The 21,880-nt window shown below is 37.8% G+C and overlaps 1 protein-coding gene across 1 annotated transcript in view; it reads left to right on the forward strand.

Moving 5' to 3' along the window:
* The first annotated feature begins 160 nt into the window (after window positions 1-160).
* The window catches only part of POLR3A (polymerase (RNA) III (DNA directed) polypeptide A, 155kDa), a 36,724-nt gene continuing 15,004 nt past the window's right edge, over window positions 161-21,880 (forward strand). Inside the window, exons 1-20 of the mRNA XM_009870778.1 lie at window positions 161-290; window positions 1,157-1,294; window positions 1,915-2,086; window positions 3,359-3,513; window positions 4,412-4,651; window positions 6,580-6,742; window positions 6,924-7,060; window positions 7,620-7,723; window positions 8,390-8,531; window positions 9,032-9,172; window positions 10,397-10,466; window positions 11,168-11,295; window positions 12,158-12,296; window positions 14,293-14,457; window positions 15,145-15,317; window positions 16,438-16,549; window positions 17,643-17,761; window positions 18,630-18,767; window positions 20,383-20,553; window positions 21,292-21,405. Coding sequence (XP_009869080.1) covers window positions 174-290; window positions 1,157-1,294; window positions 1,915-2,086; window positions 3,359-3,513; window positions 4,412-4,651; window positions 6,580-6,742; window positions 6,924-7,060; window positions 7,620-7,723; window positions 8,390-8,531; window positions 9,032-9,172; window positions 10,397-10,466; window positions 11,168-11,295; window positions 12,158-12,296; window positions 14,293-14,457; window positions 15,145-15,317; window positions 16,438-16,549; window positions 17,643-17,761; window positions 18,630-18,767; window positions 20,383-20,553; window positions 21,292-21,405 — 2,838 coding nt within the window. The 5' untranslated portion in view covers window positions 161-173. The remainder of the gene's footprint in view (window positions 291-1,156; window positions 1,295-1,914; window positions 2,087-3,358; window positions 3,514-4,411; window positions 4,652-6,579; window positions 6,743-6,923; window positions 7,061-7,619; window positions 7,724-8,389; window positions 8,532-9,031; window positions 9,173-10,396; window positions 10,467-11,167; window positions 11,296-12,157; window positions 12,297-14,292; window positions 14,458-15,144; window positions 15,318-16,437; window positions 16,550-17,642; window positions 17,762-18,629; window positions 18,768-20,382; window positions 20,554-21,291; window positions 21,406-21,880) is intronic.

Here is a 21,880-nt window from a genome sequence, read left to right on the forward strand (position 1 = left end):
GGAACGAGATGCTCTGCTGGCTCAAGCCATTCTGTGATTCTACAGCTTGGTCACCTTTACGTTGCTTTTGAATATACACGCATGTGCATGCCTGTAGTTATAAAGATTTCTGCGTATATACCTGCGCATACTTAATGTGAAACTTTAACTGTAGAAGCCACATCTGTTTTGGCATGAAGTCGCCGGAGGAGATGCGTCAGCAAGCTCACATTCAAGTGGTTAGCAAAAACTTATATAGTCAGGACAACCATCACGCTCCACTGCAGTATGGAGTGCTTGACCATCGCATGGTGAGAACCTATTTTTTCAGACACTTTCTGTAGAATTACTTGAGGTGATTAAAAATAGTTTGGGATGACTAAAGTTTACTGCTCATTCAAAAATACGTGCAAATGTGGCTTCACTTGAATTGTGTAGACTTTAGGTTTTAGATTTTAAATCATGTAAGACCTACCTTGACTCTATAGCTGTCGGGTTTCAGGCCCAGTTAAAGCACTGCAACTGCTGTGGTTTTTCACATGCATGGAGCAGGTATTGGAGCCCTCTGACAAAGAGTGCTGAGCAAGTCCCCCTCGGCCCAAAACATGCAGCCTTGGTTTATCAAATTTAAAAAAAAAAAAAAAAAAGATAGACTGCTCCAAAACTATGAAAACAAAGTATCACCACTCAGACGAAGCACACCCAAAAGTGAAGTGTCCAGACCAGGATTACATTATGAAGAGTTGAGAACCACACATTTTAACAAGGAGAAGAGATACACTGTTAGCTGCAGTAGCAGCTACTTTCTTATGGTTTTGGAAAGTTCAGGAAACCATTCCTTTGAGGCAGGAGATTAGTCCTTTCTGCCTAGTTGTTGGGAGGCTCAGAGACATCTGTACAGAACACCGTATTACAGATCTGTGGTCTGTAGATCAGTTGCAAAAGCTGTATGCATTAATGTCACTGGTATCAGTAGGAGCTGTGTGAAAGGCATTTTTTTTCTTAAAGTGAATGTAATGTAATGCTACTGACATGCCTCTGATGCTGGGAAAAAGGAGTAAGTGCTATGGGTCTGCTGTCAGGATAGCTGACCAGCTTAAGAACTGTTGAATTTCCTATGTATTCAGTTGATTACAGCTAATTTTTTTTCTTGTTGTATATACCCCTTCTTCCAAAGGGAACCAGTGAGAAAGATCGTCCCTGTGAAACCTGTGGAAAAAATCTTGCTGATTGCTTAGGACATTATGGGTACATTGACTTAGAACTACCATGTTTTCATGTTGGATACTTCAAAGCTGTGATAGGCATCTTACAGGTACACGTGATTATGATTTGTTATCAATTTCTAGCCTAGGAAAAATCAATTAACAGGAAAGGCGATACTTGAAAGAGTAATTATGAAGGTCAAAATAAAGTCTTACTACAAATTTTAGCTGTATGTATGTTTTTTAGAATAAGTGTATTTAAATACCAGTCCTAGTGATGTAAATACATCTGACTGTTTTATGTAATCTCAGACTAATTTAATCCTTTTTTGTTGTTGTTGTAATTTGAATTAAATGTATACAGTACTGCTTTCGTTTTAGGACATCCCAGTAAATCCAAGCTCTGTTTGCTTTATATGGATCTTTAAGATACTGCAGATAATCCTTAGATAAGGATTTGCCTCATTGATGGTATTTTTCTGTTTCTCTTGTACTTTTTTTTCCTGTGTATTACAGTATATGAATTGGTTTTTCACCCAAGGCAATAGTATTTAATTTAAAAAATTGCATTCTCTTGATGAACTTCATGTATAGTAGAAGAGGTTCCATTTGGAGGGTTAGACTAGATGATCTCTAGTGGTCCCTTCCAGTCCCTAATATTCTATGATTGATTCTACAATCTCTGAGCATGTCTGTTAAACAACTGTGTTTGTATGTGTCTGCATTTAAGATGATCTGCAAAACCTGTTGTCGTATCATGTTGTCAGTGGAAGAAAAAAAACAGTTTTTGGATTATCTGAAGAGACCTGGCCTTACATACCTTCAGAAGAGAGGACTAAAAAAGAAAGTGTCTGAAAAGTGCCGGAAGAAAAACACTTGTCCTTACTGTGGTGCCTTTAATGGTGGGTGTTGACCTTAACAGTTCGTGGTCCTGCTGTGATGGTTTTTACCTAAGCGGCTGTAATAGCATCTAAACCTTGAATATGCATGTTAATTTCACAGCTAATGGATATTCTTTCTGGCCTTCATTAAGGAGCAGCTAATTGCATTTTTAATGCTAGGCACATGCTTGTTGACATCTTACTTACACAGCTATGGACAGTGTCCTGGTCGCTGCTTTTGTTTCATGTGATATCTCCTCATGGCTGATACACATATCAGGTATCAACTAATATTTGGTGTGTGACTAATGGCTGAAAAAAACCTGTTCAACATGTTTCTATTTTCAAAATGTTGGGAGCTGTTGTCAGTGATAAATGCTTTAACATAAAAGCATTTGAAGACTTAGTAATTTTGATTGAACTTTAGCTTTCATCATTGTATTAAATTATCTGAAGATTAGAGACGGTTGTTGTCCCCTAGGGAGGGTATTTTCTGCAATTTGGTGTAATTTGAGCTGTGATGATATTGGGTTACTCTGGAATTTGTTCTTCAGGGCAGAGTATCTTAAGATGTCAGATTTGTCTTTTAAGATACTTGTCCTTCATGTACACTGATCACATGATACTGCTGTTAAAGGATCTGTTTTACAGATTCATAATGCGTGGTTAATTCATAACTTAAGATAATATTTCTACCTCATGAAAACTGTTGAGTAATGATCAACATTCTGAATAAGGGGAGAGAATGCTCCTTAATTCTAAATGTCACATGTACAGATAGAGGACAAAACCCATAAGCATTTACAATATTAAGTCAGCATACTGAGGAAAGCACTTGTACTAGTCTGCAAATTTTATGAATAATGTTACATGGGTAACGTGAAAATGTCGCTTCAATTTTTCTGACAATTGACTTCCAAAATTATTCTAGAAGAAGATGGTTGGATGACATATAAATGGCACATCTTAAATGTGGTTTTATTGTGGGAGCTTCAAGTTAAATAAAAAAAATCTCCTGTGATTGAGGTGAAGCTGAATCATGATGCTTGAGAAGCTTCATCATGATCTAGGGCACATCAAGCCAGCTGTTATCAGGAGACATGACCTGGTTGTCCTCCTCTTCTGAATTTAGGAAACTGGTTAATAGAGCTGATAAAGTTTTGTTTTGTTAATGTGTTAACTGAACATTTAACTGGTTTTGGAACTGAAGCTTACTCATTTTAAGTTTGAGAGGTTTTTTTGTGTTTTTGTTGTTATTTTAAAACAAAACAACCTGCATTTATTTGCTTGCAGGAACTGTGAAGAAGTGTGGTTTGTTGAAAATAATACATGAAAAATACAAGACCAATAAGAAAGTTGTAGATCCAATAGTGTCTGCTTTTCTCCAGTCCTTTGAAACTGCCATAGAACATAACAAAGAAGTAGAACCCTTACTAGGAAGAGCTCAGGTGAATTTTATTATGACTTAAATTTTCTGCTGGTTAAGATTTTCAGGTACCAGAACACTGTTGAATGTTTATTTATTGCAATAATGCTAACTTTGCTAAAATGAGAAGTTTAGTTTATTTCTATGTTTTAGTACATAGCTTTTCTGTCTGTAAGGAAAGGGAATGTTCCCGGTGTGTTACTTTTCCATAAGCTAGAAAAGGGAGAAGCAATATAGGCCCATTTAAACTCTGCACGTGCGTGTAAACTTACTGTAACTCTGAGATTATTAGAATACACAGAATGCTTTGTTTGTTCTTCAGATGTTCATCAGAAGAATTTAATGTTGAGAGAGGAGACTTAATTATCTAACTGCTTTTGTTTCACTCGACTTTGCATTGTGTCCAGTTTTGTTTCCTTCTGCTCTTTGCAAGCTGGGAGGATCTTGGGGTGCATATTTGGACAGAAAAAGTAGTGAACATTTGGAGTTTCTTATATTACAGAAGTAACTACTAAGAGGAGAAAAATTAAGTTATGAAAAATAGCCTCGAAAGTACTCGAATTCATGTTTCTACTACTTAAATGAGTACAATGTACTGTACATTTGTGAGAGATTTAATGAGGAGTTTTGTCAAGTAACTGAAATATTCTCAGTTAGCTCTGTTCTAAAAAGAGTAACATGATGAGAAGTAAACATTGATGTATAAGGAAAAAGAACAGAAGAATATAGCAAGTCAGTATCTGAGGTGCTCAAAACGTTGGTTGAGAATAAACAAAATGATTTTGTTTGCTGGAAGTTTTTCTCCATTTGTCTTTAAAAAAAACTTGTGGTTTTTAACAATCAGAGAATGAGGAGAGGAGGGAAGCATTGAAACTGTTACATCTTGGCATGTTCTCCCCATTCTCCAATGGATTTTGTAGGAAAACTTGAATCCTCTGGTAGTATTGAACCTCTTTAAAAGAATCCCAGCAGAAGACATTCCTCTGCTTCTGATGAACCCGGAAGCAGGGAAACCTTCAGATTTGATCCTCACACGTCTTCTGGTGCCTCCGCTCTGTATCAGACCCTCTGTTGTGAGTGACTTGAAGTCTGGCACCAACGAAGATGACTTGACAATGAAACTGACAGAGATAATTTTTCTCAATGATGTAATAAAAAAGGTGAGTTGTCCTTCAAGCTCTCAGAGACTGTTGCCTTTCAAAAGATTTCGTTAGAGTTGAATATAGCAAGTGGTTTTACTTGTGTTACAGCTTACAAATCTAGCGAGCAGTCTGTATTGTGCTGCTACATTGTTTGGCATTTTATTGAAAGTTACTTCAAGCAGAGCTGGCTGACTGGCTGCTTGTAGTATAGGACCTGCTGAAGGTCTGCCTGTGGATTATGGCAAATGTTTTTTTGTTTGAATTCTGGTCTGTAAACTCTTATCTCCTTTTTTTTTTTAGGTCTATTTCTTTTTTCTTTCTCTTCTCCCCCCACTCCTCCCGCATGATCATGATGCTTTTTGAGTAGTCACTTGCAGTGTAAACATTATCATAGAATCATAGAATGTGTTGGGGTGGAAGAGACCTTTAAAGGTCATATGGTCCAGCCCCCCTGAAGTGGGTAGGGACATCTTTAACCAGATCACATTGCTCAGAGCCCCATCAAACCTGACCTTGAATGCCTCCAGGGATGGGGGCTCCACCACCTCTCTGGGTGATGTGTTCCTGTGTGTCACCACTCTCACAGTAAAGAACTTCTTCCTAATGTCTAATCTAAATCTGCCCTGCTCTAATTTAAGACCGTTGCCCCTCGTTGTGTCTCTACACGCTCTTGTAAACAGTCCCTCCCCAGCTTTTCTGTAGCTCGCTTCAGGTACTGGAAAGCTGCTATAAGGTCTCCCTGGAGCCATCTCTTCTGCAGGCTGAACAGCCCCAACTCTCAGCTTGTGCTCCAACCCCTGACAATCCTTGTGGCCCTCCTCTGGACATGTTCCAACAGGCCCATGTCCTTCTTGTGTTAAGGGCTCCAAAGGAACTGGATGGATGGTTGCATCTAGAGGGTAGTGGTCAGTGGCTCAATGTCCAGATGGACACGGGTGACAAGTGGTGTCACTCAAGGATCCATGCTGGACCCAGTGCTGTTTAGTATCTTCATCAATGATGTAGACAGTGGAATCGAGTGCACCTTCAGCAAGCTTGCAGATGACACCAAGCTGAGTGGTGCAGTCAGTGTGCCAGAGGAACGGGATGTCCTCCAGAGGGACCTGGAGAAGTTGGCCCATGTGAACACCGTGAGGTTCAACAAAGCCAAGTGCAAGGTCCTGCACTTGGGTCGGAGCAGTCCTCCTTATCAGTAGAGGCTGGGAGGTGATGTGCTAGGAAACAGCCCTGTGGAAAAGGACTTGGGGTACTGGAGGACAAGAAGCTGGACAGGAGGTGGCCATGTACACTCATAGTCCAGAAGGCTGATCACATCCTGGGCTGCATGAGAAGCAGCATGTTGGGTTTTTTTCCCCACATAGACTTTCCTCTTTTATTTACTACAGCTTTGTCCTTTCTTTATTCCACCATCTGTTCTTAAGAAATCTGTTTTCAGTTAATGTGATTATCGAATTTGGCAATTTATCATTTATTTAGACCAGTTCTACCAGATTAATACTTTCCACGCTTTTCAAAACTGGTCAAAGTCAAGTGAGTACTAACTCTCCTGTAATTGAAAAATTAGTAACTACTGGTGATTTTTCTGGCTCTGAAGTTGTATTAACTTCAGTGCTAACCAAAGTTAACTTCTTCTATATTAACTTCTGAAGTTATAATACTTCAGTGGCTTGATGTTATATTAACTTCAGTGGTTTGTCACAGATAAATTTAAAACAATACATAGTTTTGTGAGCATTCGTCCAAAGACAGTGCTAGTCAAAGTAATTATTTGCTGGGTTCTCCTGTGAATGGCTTTATGCTATAGCAATATGCATCCTACTATAAAGTTTTTCATTCTACTGTATGAAGGGTTTTTAACATTGTTTTAAAAAGAATGTTTGTAATAGAAAAATTTTAGTTTGATATGTCTTGTTATATTTTCTGAACTGGATGACTATTTTGTTTAGCATAGGATATCAGGAGCCAAAACACAGATGATTATGGAAGACTGGGATTTTCTTCAACTGCAATGTGCCCTGTACATTAATAGTGAGCTCTCAGGAATTCCTCTCAACATGGCACCTAAAAAATGGACCAGAGGTTTTGTTCAGAGACTTAAGGGAAAACAAGGTTTGTCTAGAAAGTTACTTTTAATTATTTTTTTAATTGAGCCACAAATATTTGCTTTTCTGTAGTATTTCTCCACTGCTGTTGTGTTGTACTTAAGTGCTGCGTCCTTAAATATGTTCTGATATGCTGTCTTAACAGATAACGTTTTGAAAACAAGCATTTTCACTTGTTTATTTTTTAGGTCGATTTAGAGGCAATCTCTCTGGAAAGCGAGTGGATTTCTCTGGCAGGACAGTCATTTCACCTGATCCTAACTTAAGAATAGATGAAGTAGCAGTGCCTATTCATGTTGCGAAAATACTGACCTTTCCTGAAAAGGTAAGTAGTGTAAAACTAAGACTTTTTTCTATGTTTGTTTTTTTTTTTTCCAGCAGACCTCAGTGTTGTTCTTCATAGTCATATTGCGAAAGGGAGTGAATGCATCGCTTTATGTTCGAAATGTCATTCAGTGATGCTTTGCCTGTTCCGATACTGCTGGTAAATGAAGGTTGTAGTATCAGATATATGCAAACACTGTGAAGGCATAGGGTGTAAGGAGTGATGTATCAAGAGAGAAGAGGTTTGCTTGATAGTTTTCGAACTCGTGCATAGATTCATCTATTTGTTGGTGTAACTGTCTAAAAGAGTGGTTGGTTATTTTTATTTCTGAGTTTCTTATTTCCTGGGGTTTTAATTTGATTTTACTCTGATATTCTGCTCTAAGATAGGCTTACATTTTCCTACTCTATTCTCTCTTGCCTCTTCCCTTCAGCAGCTGGAGGCTGCGAGGGCGTGTTGTCCATTGAGCCTAAAATTTGAAAACGCAAAAGCCAACAGCAAAAACAGAAGGTCCTTAAATGTATTTCGTTTGTTTTTGATTGAAGTCTTTATGCAACAGGTGAACAAAGCGAATATTAATTTTATGAGGAAACTTGTCCGTAATGGTCCTGATGTTCATCCTGGAGCGAACTTCATACAACAAAGGCACACGCAGATGAAAAGGTATCATGCTTATCTGTAATGATTCTCCCTCAACTTGTTCATACTGTGTGTGAAAATAGTTGTATTTACAGGGATGAAAATTTATTTTTAGAATTTTTCGTAAAGGACAGTAACAAAAAACTTATCATTACCTCCTCAGATTTAGTGTACAATTTCTTCTTGGATAGTTAGTTGAATTTTAACTTAGGTGTACGTGCTAATGATAGTCAACTGCAATTAGATTTTATTTATTTAATTTTTCTGACTGAGTCTCTCATTTGACATAGAGGGTGTAGTAGAGAGATAAGTGAGAAAAGTCTATCTGGGACAAGTTGTACTGGCTGTTTTAATGGGAGAGCTTATCTGCACTCGGTTTATGGGTAGTAAGAAGTGGTAATATATAAATGGAACTCCCTAATACAATTGAAACAAATTCTTTGTTTTTATAAATAGACTTTATTACTCTTTGTAGATCTGTTCAGTCGTGTCACAAATGCATTCATTATTTAAAGTAGCATCAGGGCTGATGTTAACTGATAAAATCTCCACCAGCTTTGTCCTCTAGTTATTGTAATAGAAACTCGCCAGCGCTTACTGGAAAAACTTGCATTATAAACACAATGTATTTTCAGTTGTGTGTGCGTCTTTCTGACTTCTTCTGACTCCATTACTTTGTGTTATTTTAAGATTTTTGAAATATGGAAACCGAGAAAAGATGGCCCAAGAGCTGAAGTTTGGTGATATCGTGGAGCGGCATCTTATAGATGGTGACATAGTCCTGTTCAACCGACAGCCCTCTCTGCACAAGCTGAGCATCATGGCTCACATCGTAAGTGTGTGCACAGCCTAATGTGCAGGTTGTGGATCCCTGAATATCAGGTGGTTCACCTTTGGTGTTTATCTGTTGTGCAGAAAAATAAACAGCTTCTGAAACACTGCATGAAGATGAGCCTGAATAAAGTGCACTTCTGTTTTTGCATGAGAATCGATGTGTAACTGGGCAGTGTGCTGTTTGGGCAATTCTGTTAATAGCTGTAATTGACCTTGGTATCTGTTCTTGCATGAGCGTTGCATTTGCGTAGTGTTGATGTCATCTCTACAAAATATGTTGTATGCTTTGTGTAAATTCTTTGTAATGGAAGTTATTTATAACAACCTGAATTACATTTTCTGTCAGTTTGTGGTTGAGTTAAATCCTATAATCAAAAATTTTGTCTTGTGTCTGTAATGAGAAGATAAAGCCTACATGGAAACACCTGAGCATGGCTTTTCATGTTTTGGCATGCCAGACTGAATGTGCATCCCTTTTTTTTTTTTTCTTTTTCCCAGGCTAGAGTGAAACCTCACAGAACATTCAGATTTAATGAATGTGTCTGTACACCATACAATGCAGATTTTGATGGAGATGAGATGAACCTTCATCTTCCTCAGACAGAAGAAGCAAAAGCAGAAGCACTTGTTTTAATGGGGGTAGGTAATGTTGGAGTTGGAATTTTGCTGGTGAGAGATGGGCTGAACCTTGTATTTCTTAACTTGCATGTGAAATCCAAAATATTATCAGGATTCCTGGATATGGATAATGTGTGACTGTGAAGCTGCCTAAAAACTTTGCAAAAGGGAATCTGAGATAAATTAGGACTATTGCGCAATGGTATTCTAATAGATTTATATTTGTCCTTAGCATCTGTGGAGAACACGGTGGTTTTAAGTAGATGTCATTAGTATGTTTCTGCCTGACTGTCCTTCAGCGATTACAACCAAAACTGAGTGGCTCTGCCGAACAGATACACGCTTTACTTTGTGATCTGACAGCCCAGAAACTGTAGACAGTTAGACCAACTGGAAATGAGCAGCAATAAGTGTGCTTGTACTGGAGAAGACTGTTGACTGGAGAAGGCAAGGGACAGTAGGCTCTTAGGGCAGGGAAAAAAGGGAGAAGGAAGGGTAGATGGAGAACGATCTGATAGTTGCAAGCATTGGTCCGTGGTGTGAAAGTACCGTCAGTAGCATCAATCTGAAGGTTTTTCCAGTACAGTGCTCCTTTAGGGTGACTGAATGCCACTGCTGCTTCAGAGGTACCAGCACAACTGTTGGCTGCAGCACATCTTGACTTGCTGAACTGATCTGCGAGCTTAAAAAGAACCTCCTCCTCCCCACCAGCGTGTGATTCAGGTTTGTGTTGGCCTGTGAACAGTTCAGGCAGCACTGTGCTGCGTAGGTGGGGGTGACTAACTGGAGCAGTAGTCTGAGGAAGACATAAGAAGGGAGGGGTAGTGTAAGTGGTTAACTTGGTCAGTACAGATCAGTAGGGACCACACAACTTGCAGTAGCTCCCTGTAGTGAGCTTAACCTCTTTTGTCCCTCAGGTTCTCAAAGCTAGCTTGTCTTCCCTTCCCTGTCCTATTGATAAGTGGCCTAGCAAACGTATTAAGCAGATCGCAACTTTTGCTTTGGAAACAGAATATGTAATTTCCGGTAACTATCCTCAGATTATTCCTTAACTGTCAATAGGTTTTCACAGACTGTAGTGAGCTGAAACTTCTAGTTTATTTTTTCTATATTTTTGAAGAAAAATGTACTTTGATTTAGAATAAGCTATAAATACCCGTCTTAAGTGGTAAGTTTCCTTCTGAATAACAAATGGAATAGCAGTGTCTTCGAATGTGTAACTTTTTTGTTTCTTATATGTCATAGACTAAAGCAAACTTGGTAACACCAAGGAATGGAGAACCTCTTATTGCTGCTATTCAGGATTTCCTCACAGGTGTGCATATAAGCTTGATTTAGAGACGTGTGATTTAACAGTTGTTCCTTCAGAATCACTTCCTTCTTTTCCAGAATATTTCTAGATTAATTGAAAAAACCTTCTTTCACAAGTCAAAGTGACTTTATGAAACTAAGGCCATTGTTAGTCTGAAATACAGTGATGTCCTCAGTATCTCCTCTGATACCATCTGCCTTTGTAGCTGCAATTATTGTTGCCTTTGTGTATGTTTTGCAGTGTTTTTCTGAGAAAATGAATGTTTGGAGTGTCCATATGTGTTAGGTTGACTATGTAAACTGCGTATGATTATGTTAGAGAAGTTGAATTCATCAATCAAAAATTAGTTTTAACCTACAGTAAATATCTTTAAGTCTCCTTAATTCATTGGGAAATATCCAATTAATATAAGAGAGAAAGTGTCCAAAAATTAATGCCAAGGTCATACGTTTACCTGCGGGATAGAATCTGGGGGAAGGAGTAGATTATAGGAATGCACTGGTTCTAATTTTTGGAAATTTGTATGTGGAGCAATTAAAATATATTCTGGAAAGGATTTACAACAGAAGCTGTCTAAACTGTTGCCAGTTTGCATAGTAAGTAGGTAACTAGTATTAGAATTATATCATCGATACTGAATATGCAATAGCTTTGAAATTTAATCTGATTTTAGTCTGTCACATTGATAATTTTTTCCATTCTAGGTGCCTATCTTCTTACATTAAAAGATACCTTTTTTGATCGAGCTAAAGCCTGTCAAATTATTGCTTCTATCCTGGTTGGCAAAGATGAAAAGATTAAAGTTCGTCTTCCACCTCCAGCAATTCTGAAGGTATGTCAAGATATTTTTTTAAATCTTACTAAGACTTTTCTGTTATGTGTTCTTGACCCATGGTGATGTTCTCTACAGAGACAGTTCTTGTTTTCTGGCATGAGTGTTGCATGAGATTTTGTACTTGTGAAGTATAGAGTGCAAGGATCAGAATTCAGGGTTAAAGCTGTGCACAAGTTGTTTGATGGTTGCTGGTGCTGAACAGTCGACCTTGCACATTGCAATCCAGATGCCGGGTTCCCTCAGGGTTCAAACATAGCGAGTGATACTAACTTAAAGCAAGGTCAGGGCATTTATGGGCAGTATAAAATGTGAGTGTTATAACTTTAGTGAGTAGCCAAGAGCAGTGATTCCTTGACTTCTTCTGTCACTCCAAATGAATAATTTTAGTGCTGGCTGTGACAGCTACTTATATTTAACTACAGCTGAGGGGAGCACATAATCATGAATTTTTAACCTCCTAAAAATTTAAACCAAAGGCATTATATAAAGAAGGAATTATAAGTGTTTCAACCTCTCTTAGAAATGAAATGACAGCAGCAGCTTCTATCATTTTCTTTCTCTAATCAGAAAGGGAAACATGACAGTAAGAGAGAGTGATAGAGCATGTTTCTCTAAATGTGTGCACGTACCCTTATGTAAAAGATAACTATTTGGCAGTCAGTGGGGTGGGTTTATATCTGTAAAAGTGTGTAATACTTCCCTTTTCAAGGGAACGCTGCTATGCACTTCCAGAAGTATAGTTCAGCATAGAAAGATTCTGTATAGAAAACAATCCTACAATTAACGTTTTGCTTGCTGTTTTACTGTAGTTGTAGCATAAACTCTGTAATCCTAATTCTTATCCTTTTCTTTCTCTAAGCCTGTAACGCTCTGGACTGGAAAACAGGTTTTCAGCCTCATTCTCAAACCCAGTGATGACTGTCCTGTAAAAGCCAATCTACGAACCAAGGGCAAACAGTACTGTGGCAGAGGGGAAGACCTGTGTTACAATGATTCTTGTGAGTGACCTTCTAAAGCTGCTTTTTGCAAATCTTTAAAGAAACTGTAGCTAGTGTTTTGTTGAATTTGTGACTGTTGAGCTCACTGTTAGGACTTAAAGCAGTACTTCACATAAGTATTCTTGAAATGAAAAATAAAATTATGCCGTTTTTCTCAAAAGTTCAAGTCATGCTGGAACATTGAAGAGAAGACTTGGCTGCATTTTTGTAAAAAAATTTCTTTTGTACGATGCTAGGCTTGTCATGAAACTAATGTAGTATTTGAAGGTGAGAGAAAAGAAAGCTTAGAAGCCTAGGAAGTGGCTCTCCAGAGGACAAACGGAAAAATTAGCATCTTAAGTGGCAGCAGTGATACAGGTATTAGAAGTTAATCAGAGAAAGGAGTTAGGATATGTAGGGAAGATAGAAAACCATACGATATCAAACCATCTGTATCCTTCCAGGTAGGGAAGTTGGAGTGGCAGATGGAGTGCGAAAGCATCAGGGTTGAAGAGGCTGTAGGAGGTGAGAAAGGCTTTGCTTGTTAACTCAATGTCCTTGTGGTAGCAGCTGAAAAAGAACTTAATCAGGTGGGATTAGCTTGGTTCCTTGGTGCTCAGCGTGTGAATTAGAGAACCTAGGGAGGAAACACTAGTTTAATTCTGTTAATTCTGTTGTGCAATAGTTGATGTGAGGGAGAGTTTACCTATTAGGAGTCAAATACACTTTAGACCAGACTCTCGGTGATTTCTTTAGAAGATAGGACCACTCTGTGGTTGTGAAGTTGGTTATAAACATGGTGGCACAACTTTTTTCAGCTTCTAAGGAATGTGGCATGAAAAGCAACAAAGCAGTCGTGTTCACACTCGTGTGAACATAGGTCATCTTCTTTGCTCCGCAGCCTTTTCATTTCAGGAACTATTGGAAGAATTTCCACTTTCAGAGTTTAACAGTAGCCATTATGAGGGAAACTTTTGGATTTCATTGGTGGCTCAGTTCAGTTCTTGAAAAAACAATTCATTTTTAAAGCAACACTAATTCACTTCAGAAAGTTCTTTGCAAATTCTCCAAATTCTCAAGAAATCTTGATATCATATTTTGTTTGTATATAAGAAGTGATAGACTGGTGACTTCAGGTTCAAGAAGATAATTGCCTAAATTCACGTGCAAAATGTTTGTGCACGGTGCTCTCTGCTCCGTATCCACAGTGTTCGGCATAAAATGATGTAAAATGGATCCATCTGCATACATCAGTTATTTGAAAGATGCACAATGAAGTTGATGATGCACATATATTGTATTGCTCTCAAAAAAACCCCAAATGTCTAAAGTTCCTGTACAGAAGATACTTTTTAACTGGTTAAAGGCTAAAGCTTATAACAAAGATTCAGTGCCTGAAATGAAAGGCTCCTGATGAAGCAAAAGGAGGCAGTGAGTACAGGCCTAGAGGCAAGATGTCATTATTATATGCTTGTTATTAAAGCGACATCTGAGTCCAGTGTGTCTTTTAAATTTAAGCTGTGCCTCCAGAGGTGATTGAGTTGAACTGAATATCAGAATCTTTTTTTGTAAGAGAACTGTAACTTCACTTCCAGAATTTTGTTGCTCTACTTCATAAATAAATCAATAGCATTGATTTTCTGTTCATGACTGAGGACTTCATTTCCAGACAGGTTAAGATTGATTAAAGACATTATTCTGATTAATGAAGTGAAGGTTATTTTTAGATTTTTTTTTAATATCCAGGATGTTTCTTATGAGTCTTAAATTGGATACAGTTGCTTTTCTAAGGATGGAGAGAAATAAAATTTAACTTAATCTGCCAAGGTCAGGTTGTAGGCTCTTGCCTTCACATACTTCCTCAGGCGCTTGTACAGATACATTAAATGTATGTTTTTGGGCTTTGTTCTTTTCATAGACAGAGCTTTTATTTAAAACCTCCCCCATAACTGATTACAAGACTTTAAGTGATGTTTTAGAAAAACCATGAATTTTCTTTTTGCCTTTTTATTTCTAGATGTGACAATTCAGAACAGTGAGTTAATGAGTGGCAGTATGGACAAGGGAACCTTGGGTTCAGGATCCAAGAACAACATCTTTTACATCTTGCTGAGAGACTGGGGACAGGTAGAAGCTGCGGATGCCATGTCACGACTAGCCAGACTTGCTCCTGTCTATCTTTGTAAGTACATGTAAAATAATACACTAAAGCAGAAATAGAGAGTAATAAAGCAAGATTTTTGTTTCAGAGATGATGTACTCTGTTTAAAAAAACAAAACAGGAAGGTAGCTGCCAAGCTGACAGAAACAGTGAAACGTGATTAGCTTTATGAAGTGCTTATGATTGTCACATGGTGGAGTTAAAAATCAAGTTCACAGAATCACAAAACGCTAGCAGTTGGAAGGCACCTCGAAAGATGATCTAGTCCAATGCCCCTGCCAGAGCAGGATCACCTACAGTAGGTCACACAGGAACGCGTCCAAGCGGTGTTTGAATGTCTCCAGAGAAGGAGACTCCACAACCTCCCTGGGCAGCCTGTTCAGTGCTCTGTCACCTGCACAGTGAAAAAATTTCTTCTCATGTTTCTGTGGAACCTCCTATGCTCCAGCTTGCATTCGTTGCCCCTTGTCCTGACATCGGATGTCACCGAGAAGAGCCTGGCTCCAAACTCTTGACACTCCCCCTTGATGTAAACATTAATGAGGTCACCCCTCAGCCTCCACTTCTCCAAGCTAAAGAGACCCAGCTCCTTCAGCCTTTCCTCATAAGGGAGATGTTCACAATGATAATATTTCCTGGGTTTATTTTTTTCTATATGAAAATGAGTTCAATAAATCTTTTTTTTATTATTCTTCTTTTAAATAATAGCAAATCGTGGCTTTTCAATTGGAATTGGTGATGTAACCCCGGGACAGGGCCTGCTAAAAGCTAAGTATGAGCTGCTGAATGCTGGTTATAAGAAATGTGATGAGTATATTGAAGCTCTGAACACAGGCAAGCTACAGCAGCAGCCTGGTTGTACTGCAGAAGAGACACTGGAGGTAAATTTTTTAATTTAAATCACTATATATTTAGAGTTGAGACTTCATGGCTATATGTAAATTGTGAAGTTCAAAGTTGTCTTCTGAAATCTGAAAATGTAAGTAAGTAGAGTCCCTAGCTGTGCAGTTTTAGTTGAGTCTATTTAGATTTAACATTTAGATGTTTGCATGCATCTAAAGAGGTTAGCTAAATACTGAGCAAGCGAGATCCTCCCTCCCTCCTGGCTGGATGTATTGGGGGTGACATGCAAAAGAAGAAAACTACATAGGTAATTGAAATGAGGTTAATTACTTTTATCAGTATGTATTAAGTTACTAAATAGTAACAGCAAAGAACCTAATTCAAGAAGCAAACCATTCCTATAGTTATAGATTTGTTTATTACAAATGTTTTCTTGCCCGTTATTGGGACAAAAGTTAAATGGACTTTAGTTATGCTGTTGGTTGGTTGGTTTCTTTTCTTCTTGTATAAATTTTGGTTAAGAGCCACAAATGTTGCCCAGAAGCTTATGGACAGGAACTTAATGAAGTCAGCTGAATTCTTTTCATTGTCTTTAATGGCTTTACACATTTGTCATCTTGGATAGTCAATGTCTAGTTTTTACTTTTAATAAAAGATGAAAAGAAAAAACAAAACTGTACTGCCACAGTTGTCCATTGGGTACTCTGGCTGTCTTTTTCCATTCTTCCTCCTTGCAGACGCTCCTCAGAAGCTTTTGATTCAGTTGTTCTTAACAATTGGCGATAACCAGCCTTGTACTCTCTGAAAGCAGTCCAAACATACTTTTTTTTTGTGGTGATCTTTCATGTAGCTCAGCAAGAGTTAGAGCTTAGTTCAGTACTTGAGTTGAGCTTAAGCTGATGCTGCTGAGAAAAGAGATTGTTGTGCCCCAGGCTACCCCCTTATCCCAACAAAAAGTTTATGTGCAGTAAGTTATGCAAGTTAAAAGTTAAACTTTTGTCTTAAGTGGGTTTATTTTACCCAAAGCAGTGTCTCGGTTTCTTTCTATTGTATTTTGAATTCCCATTGACTAGTGAAGCTATTGCTGGCAAGTCATAGAGTGCTGTTTGTGTGTGGTATTTTTAATGAATGCTGATTCTCTGAAATCTTGAATTTCAGGCCTTAATCCTTAAAGAACTCTCTGTTATCAGAGATCACGCTGGCAGTGCCTGCCTCAGGGAACTGGACAAGAGCAACAGTCCCCTTATCATGGCTCTCTGTGGTTCTAAAGGTAGGGATAGTTAAGCTTTGGAAGCATATTGCTTAGTCCATTACTGTTCTCAAAGCTACTTGCTCGGTCTTCATAGTGTATTTTATACAGTCAGTTGTAGAAGTACTAAATTCATGTTGTATAGATTTGAAGTGGCTCATCTCAGTAAGTAGAAATTAGGTATAGTTAATTAAAATCAAGCTGATATGCTAGTTATTGTGTCTTGAAAATCTTAGTACAGGTTGAAAAACCTTCCTGTTGGAACTTCAGATGTTCTTAAGACTTGAATTAATTAAGACAGAAACGCAGCTGAAAATTTTACTGCTTGAAGTATCTATATCACATAAAAATCTACTTGAAATCATGTGTTAAAAATTGGAACTAAAATTTCAGACATATGAATTGCTTTGTTTCTGAAGGACCACCTATGTAGTAAATAGTTGGTTTATACTCAAATTCTTACCTGAGCGTACCTTTGTTTCTGATCATAATTAGAAGAAATCGCTTGACTCTCTGCCTTTTAATTATCTGTCTTAAATTGTGGAAGCCTCAGGGTAACATTCAGTATTTTTAAAGAAATACTGAAATATCAAAAGGAGGATATATGTAGTGTGTATATTTTGGGGGGAGATGTTGTTTGCAAATATGTTCAGCAAATAAAACTTCTGGGTTAGTGACTTAATTCTCTGGGACTTAATTTGTTCTAGGAATCATGATAGACACTAAACTTTCAGAAAAATATTGTTGAAGTATGTTCATTGAAGAAATGGTGAAGCAAAATATGTAGGTTAGGATCATGAGTTGTATAAAATAAAATCCATAATACGAAACAGGATAATATAAGGACTGTAGTCAGATGGTGGTGGCATGAATGTCTATCACCAAAAAAAAAAAAAAAGTTGTTAGCTGTATTGCAGACTTAGTTGCCAGTCTCTGCATAAATGCTAAAATTTAGAGGACAGGTAACAGAAAAGTTTCTTTAACTGCTGCAATTGTGAAAGCATTTTTGATGAATTACAAAGCAAAATAACAAATCTTTGTAGAAGATCATGCAGCTTATCAGAGGAGCACTGGCGTTCTACATTTGTGAGTCAGATTTTATTTTTTTTTTCAGGCTCCTTCATTAATATATCCCAGATGATTGCTTGTGTAGGTCAGCAGGCTATCAGTGGGTCCCGAGTTCCTGATGGATTTGAGAACAGATCCTTGCCTCACTTTGAGAAACATTCTAAGGTAATTCTATATGTTTGCAATGCACTGTAAAGAAAAGTGAAACAAGTTGCCTTAAAGCATTTTAAGGACACGTGACAGGATGTGTTGTCATGATGTGATGAAGGAAAAGACCACGTGGTGAATGTAAAATGCTTCAAACAGGATTTGGAAGTTAACAGCGATGTGAATTGCCATAGGGTGTTTAATTAGCTTGGATTTGTATAGCTAAGCTTTGCTTAGACCTTTCTAGTACGGTAAATTTTAAGTGAATCTGATGGTCATGGAATGTGTTGGGTTGGAAGGGACCTTTAAAGGTCATCTAGACCAACCCCCCTGCAGTGAGCAGGGACATCTTTTAACTAGAGAAGGTTTAGTGTTACTTGACTTCAAGGGGTGCCTGTCTAAAGTTCATTGGCAAGAACTATTCTCGATGCAGACCATTCAAAACCATTATGTACATTCATCCAGATGGGTTTTTTTCTGGATTCCTTAGTCTTTAGCACTGCAGATACCTTTGTTAGACTGTTGCAAAATGAACTTTCTTGTTCCCCTTATAATTTTTGCAGTGTTGAGGGAGACCAAAGCGTTAGAAGTTGGTGCAGTGTTTGCAAGGCATGGCTAGAAGCATGACAAGGCTTGTAGGAGGAGAAAGTAAGCCTGTTAGATTGGTTGGGAAGAACTAGCCAAGGCTTTTGAAGCCCTTGTTCAGATCTAAAATACAGACACTGAACTTCAAAGCTAAATGCAGTTGAGACAATTGCTCTGTGCTTGTGTATGTACGAGCTCATTATCTGAAGTGGTTGAGATGACTACAACATGTTTTTCTGTAACGTGCATAGAGAATGTACACTGAATTTTAACCTTTTTTTTCACCCACTTTTCTCTATAGCTCCCAGCAGCAAAAGGCTTTGTTGCTAATAGCTTCTATTCTGGGTTGACTCCCACTGAATTTTTTTTTCATACAATGGCTGGTCGAGAAGGTCTGGTTGACACAGCGGTAAAAACAGCCGAAACTGGATATATGCAGGTAACTGTCAGTGCAGTGGAGGTTTTATCAGCTTTGCAAGAAGATGGTTTTTATATATGTGGGGAGATGAGGAGTGGGGGAGAAGTGCATACATGGTGTGTATGTGTTTTTAATGTAATGGCCTCATTTGTACTGTGGAATAGATGACTGCTCCCTCCAGTAAAAGTGAGGTTTGTAAAGCAGACCTCAGGCAGTGGTGCAGTAAAGGGCTTGTGTTCAATTTTTTTTCCTTGAGTGATAAAAACCCTTGTTCTACAGAATTATTGAAGACAACTTTGTATGCAGTGTGTGTTCCCAAAACCCATATGAATGGTGGCAGCTTTGTCCATACATTATATCATAGATTTGAGTTCTGAGTGCGTTTTCAGCTATGGTATTTCAACAGTGAGAAACAAAACTCAAATGCTTAGTTCGGGTTATTTGAAAAAAGATTGTCTGGATGATGTAAATATGGCTAAAGCTGCCTTTCAGTACTTGTTCTCTTTGGGTAACAAGCTCCTTGACCCTATAGACTTGGACTTCAAGTTCTGTAAAGTGTTAGTCTTCTTGGTTGTATCTCCTGTGAAAATAAATGTCTCTTCAACAAAACTTCTTGCTCTTACGAACAGTCTTAAAACTTCAATGAAATACTGATTAGTGTTTTAAGTATAGTCCTCTTCCCAGTTTAACAGGCAAGAGAGAAGCCAAGATAATTTGGGGAATGTGTTCAGAGTTACACAAGTAACTCTGCAAACACTGAAGTAAATTCCTTGTGGGGTGGGTAACTTATTAGACCATTTGCCTCCCAAACTAATGGAATAATGCTTGCATTGTGCAAGTATATGCAAATATCTGTAAATATAATAATCAACCTGCAAAATATTTTTCCTCATCTATTTTCAACCTACATGAGTAAATTGTAGCACTTAGGATTGGGAAATAATAAAATAATCATAATGTTTATTTCATCTTACCTTTTTCTTCATAAGTGAAAAAAAAAAAACTGATTTATATAGTGAGCTAATCTACTTTCACAGAACGATCAAGTCCCTCTTTGAAGGAAATATGTTTTTAACCACTAATGATTTATAGCGTGCCTTCATTTTAGGAGACAAAGTAAGGAAGATGGTAATGAAGGGAGTTCCCAATACCAAGAGAAGTAGGTAATGCTGGTAGAAAAATAGCACCTACTGGCTTTGACAGATGTGCTATTTGGTTTTTATCAGTGAAAATAATCGACTGGTTTTGCTTTCTTGTGCAAAAAGCATTGTCTCGGTTGAGAAACAAACCTGATTGGAAAATATGAATATTCTGGCAAAAAGCACCCAAATTTCTCAGAGTGTAATAGGTTCTTGCAGCTCAGCATTAGGTTTCCTATATGATGCAGTTTCTAAATGTGGAGGTGGTGTTACTCTAAATTCTGTTGTTGTTGGCTTTCACGTTCTGGCGACTGTACAGTAAAGTCCTAGAGATAATGACTTTTAAAAGAGATTTTCGTACCTGCTAATCACTGTGTCAAATTTGTTTTCCAAGTCCAATTTCAAAACTTTTTTGTAATCCAAATCAATAGCTGCTTTTTAAAAAATCCTATTTACTTTCCTTGCACTTTTTTTTTTAATACCTATGTGTATTTCAGAGACGGCTGGTAAAATCACTTGAAGATCTTTGCTCACAGTATGATTTGACGGTCAGGAGTTCTACTGGTGACATTATACAATTTATTTATGGAGGAGATGGCTTGGATCCTGCGGCCATGGAAGGGAAGGATGAACCACTGGAATTCAAGCGAGTTCTAGACAATATCAGAGTAAGGATTACTGAAATCTTTGGGACTGTGAAAAGACCGTTAAGCATGTACATGAAATAATAAAATCTGAGGAGAATTGTTTCAGTTTAGTTTTAAATTACCTTTTTGAGTGGGCTGGTTCAGTCTTTATATTAAGTATGTTAACAGCTATATATATTCTTTACATAAAACATAGCAGCTGGGACCAAACTGTGTATATGCTGTGAAGAATAGAATTTTCTTCTGTGCTTAGACGTAATACCCAGTTTACTAGACAAATTACTACTGGCTTAATTGGGTCCTAGATGGGACTTGTATTACACAAAATAATGAATCAATACATGCATGTTGTTTGTGCTGAGGTCAGAGACGTGATGTGGTGTTGGATGACTCTGGACATAGTGTGATATCTGAGAAAAAGTGTTTTGGTTTGGGGGTTTGTTGGTTATTCTTTCCTGCTACCTCTCCCTCTCCACAAGATAAAAGCCCTTTGCTGAAATGCACGTTCAGATTCCTGTAATGTGACTATAACTGATGGAATTAAAAATGTGTGTGTGTATACTTTCAGATTTACTTAAGTAAGCAGAAGTGCATGTGGATGTTCTCTTCACAAATAGTCTGGTATTATGTAGTTTAAAAAGACCAAACAAAAAACCAAAACTAAAGAATGCTGTTAACTGTATGTGTCTACAGTCTGTATCTTTACAATGAAATTTTTGTGCATATGTTTTATGTGAAGAAGTAATTTTTTTTCTTAAGGCTGTATATCCATGCCGAAGTGAACCAGCCCTTAGTAAAAATGAGTTGGTGTTAACATCTGAGTCAATCATGAAGAAGAATGAATTTCTTTGCTGCCGAGACAGTTTTCTGCAGGTAATCATCTCGCTTCCTTATCATGCTGTGATTAACTTCCTTATAAATCAAGGAAATTAAATAAAATGGTCTTACCAATCTGTAGGAGCAACTTTGTGCATATTATAATAGCAGGAGTAGTAGTTAATTCAGTGATATATTGCTGTATGTTTGGGGGATAGGGAGGTATAGGGCTAGTAATTTTAATTCTTATTGTGGTAGTTGTTCATGTTCACCACAGGAACTTCAAAAATGAGAGAGAAATCTAGTGATTTTTGAGTAAAGGTGCTGCTGATCTGAGATATCTTGCTGAATAATTTTTATTGGCGCTACGTAAGAAACCACTAGGAATGAGTCTTATACTCTGTTCTTATGCTCATGCTTTGATATTAGCAACTTTTTACTGATTTGTTGTGTTTTGGGGTTTTCTCACTGTAATAGAAACACTAGCTGTATACTTAGACCTATTTATCTTGCTTTCTTACGAAACCCATCT

The sequence above is a fragment of the Apaloderma vittatum genome, unplaced genomic scaffold (genome assembly GCF_000703405.1).
Source record: "Apaloderma vittatum isolate BGI_N311 unplaced genomic scaffold, ASM70340v1 scaffold4606, whole genome shotgun sequence".
Lineage (NCBI taxonomy): Eukaryota > Metazoa > Chordata > Aves > Trogoniformes > Trogonidae > Apaloderma > Apaloderma vittatum.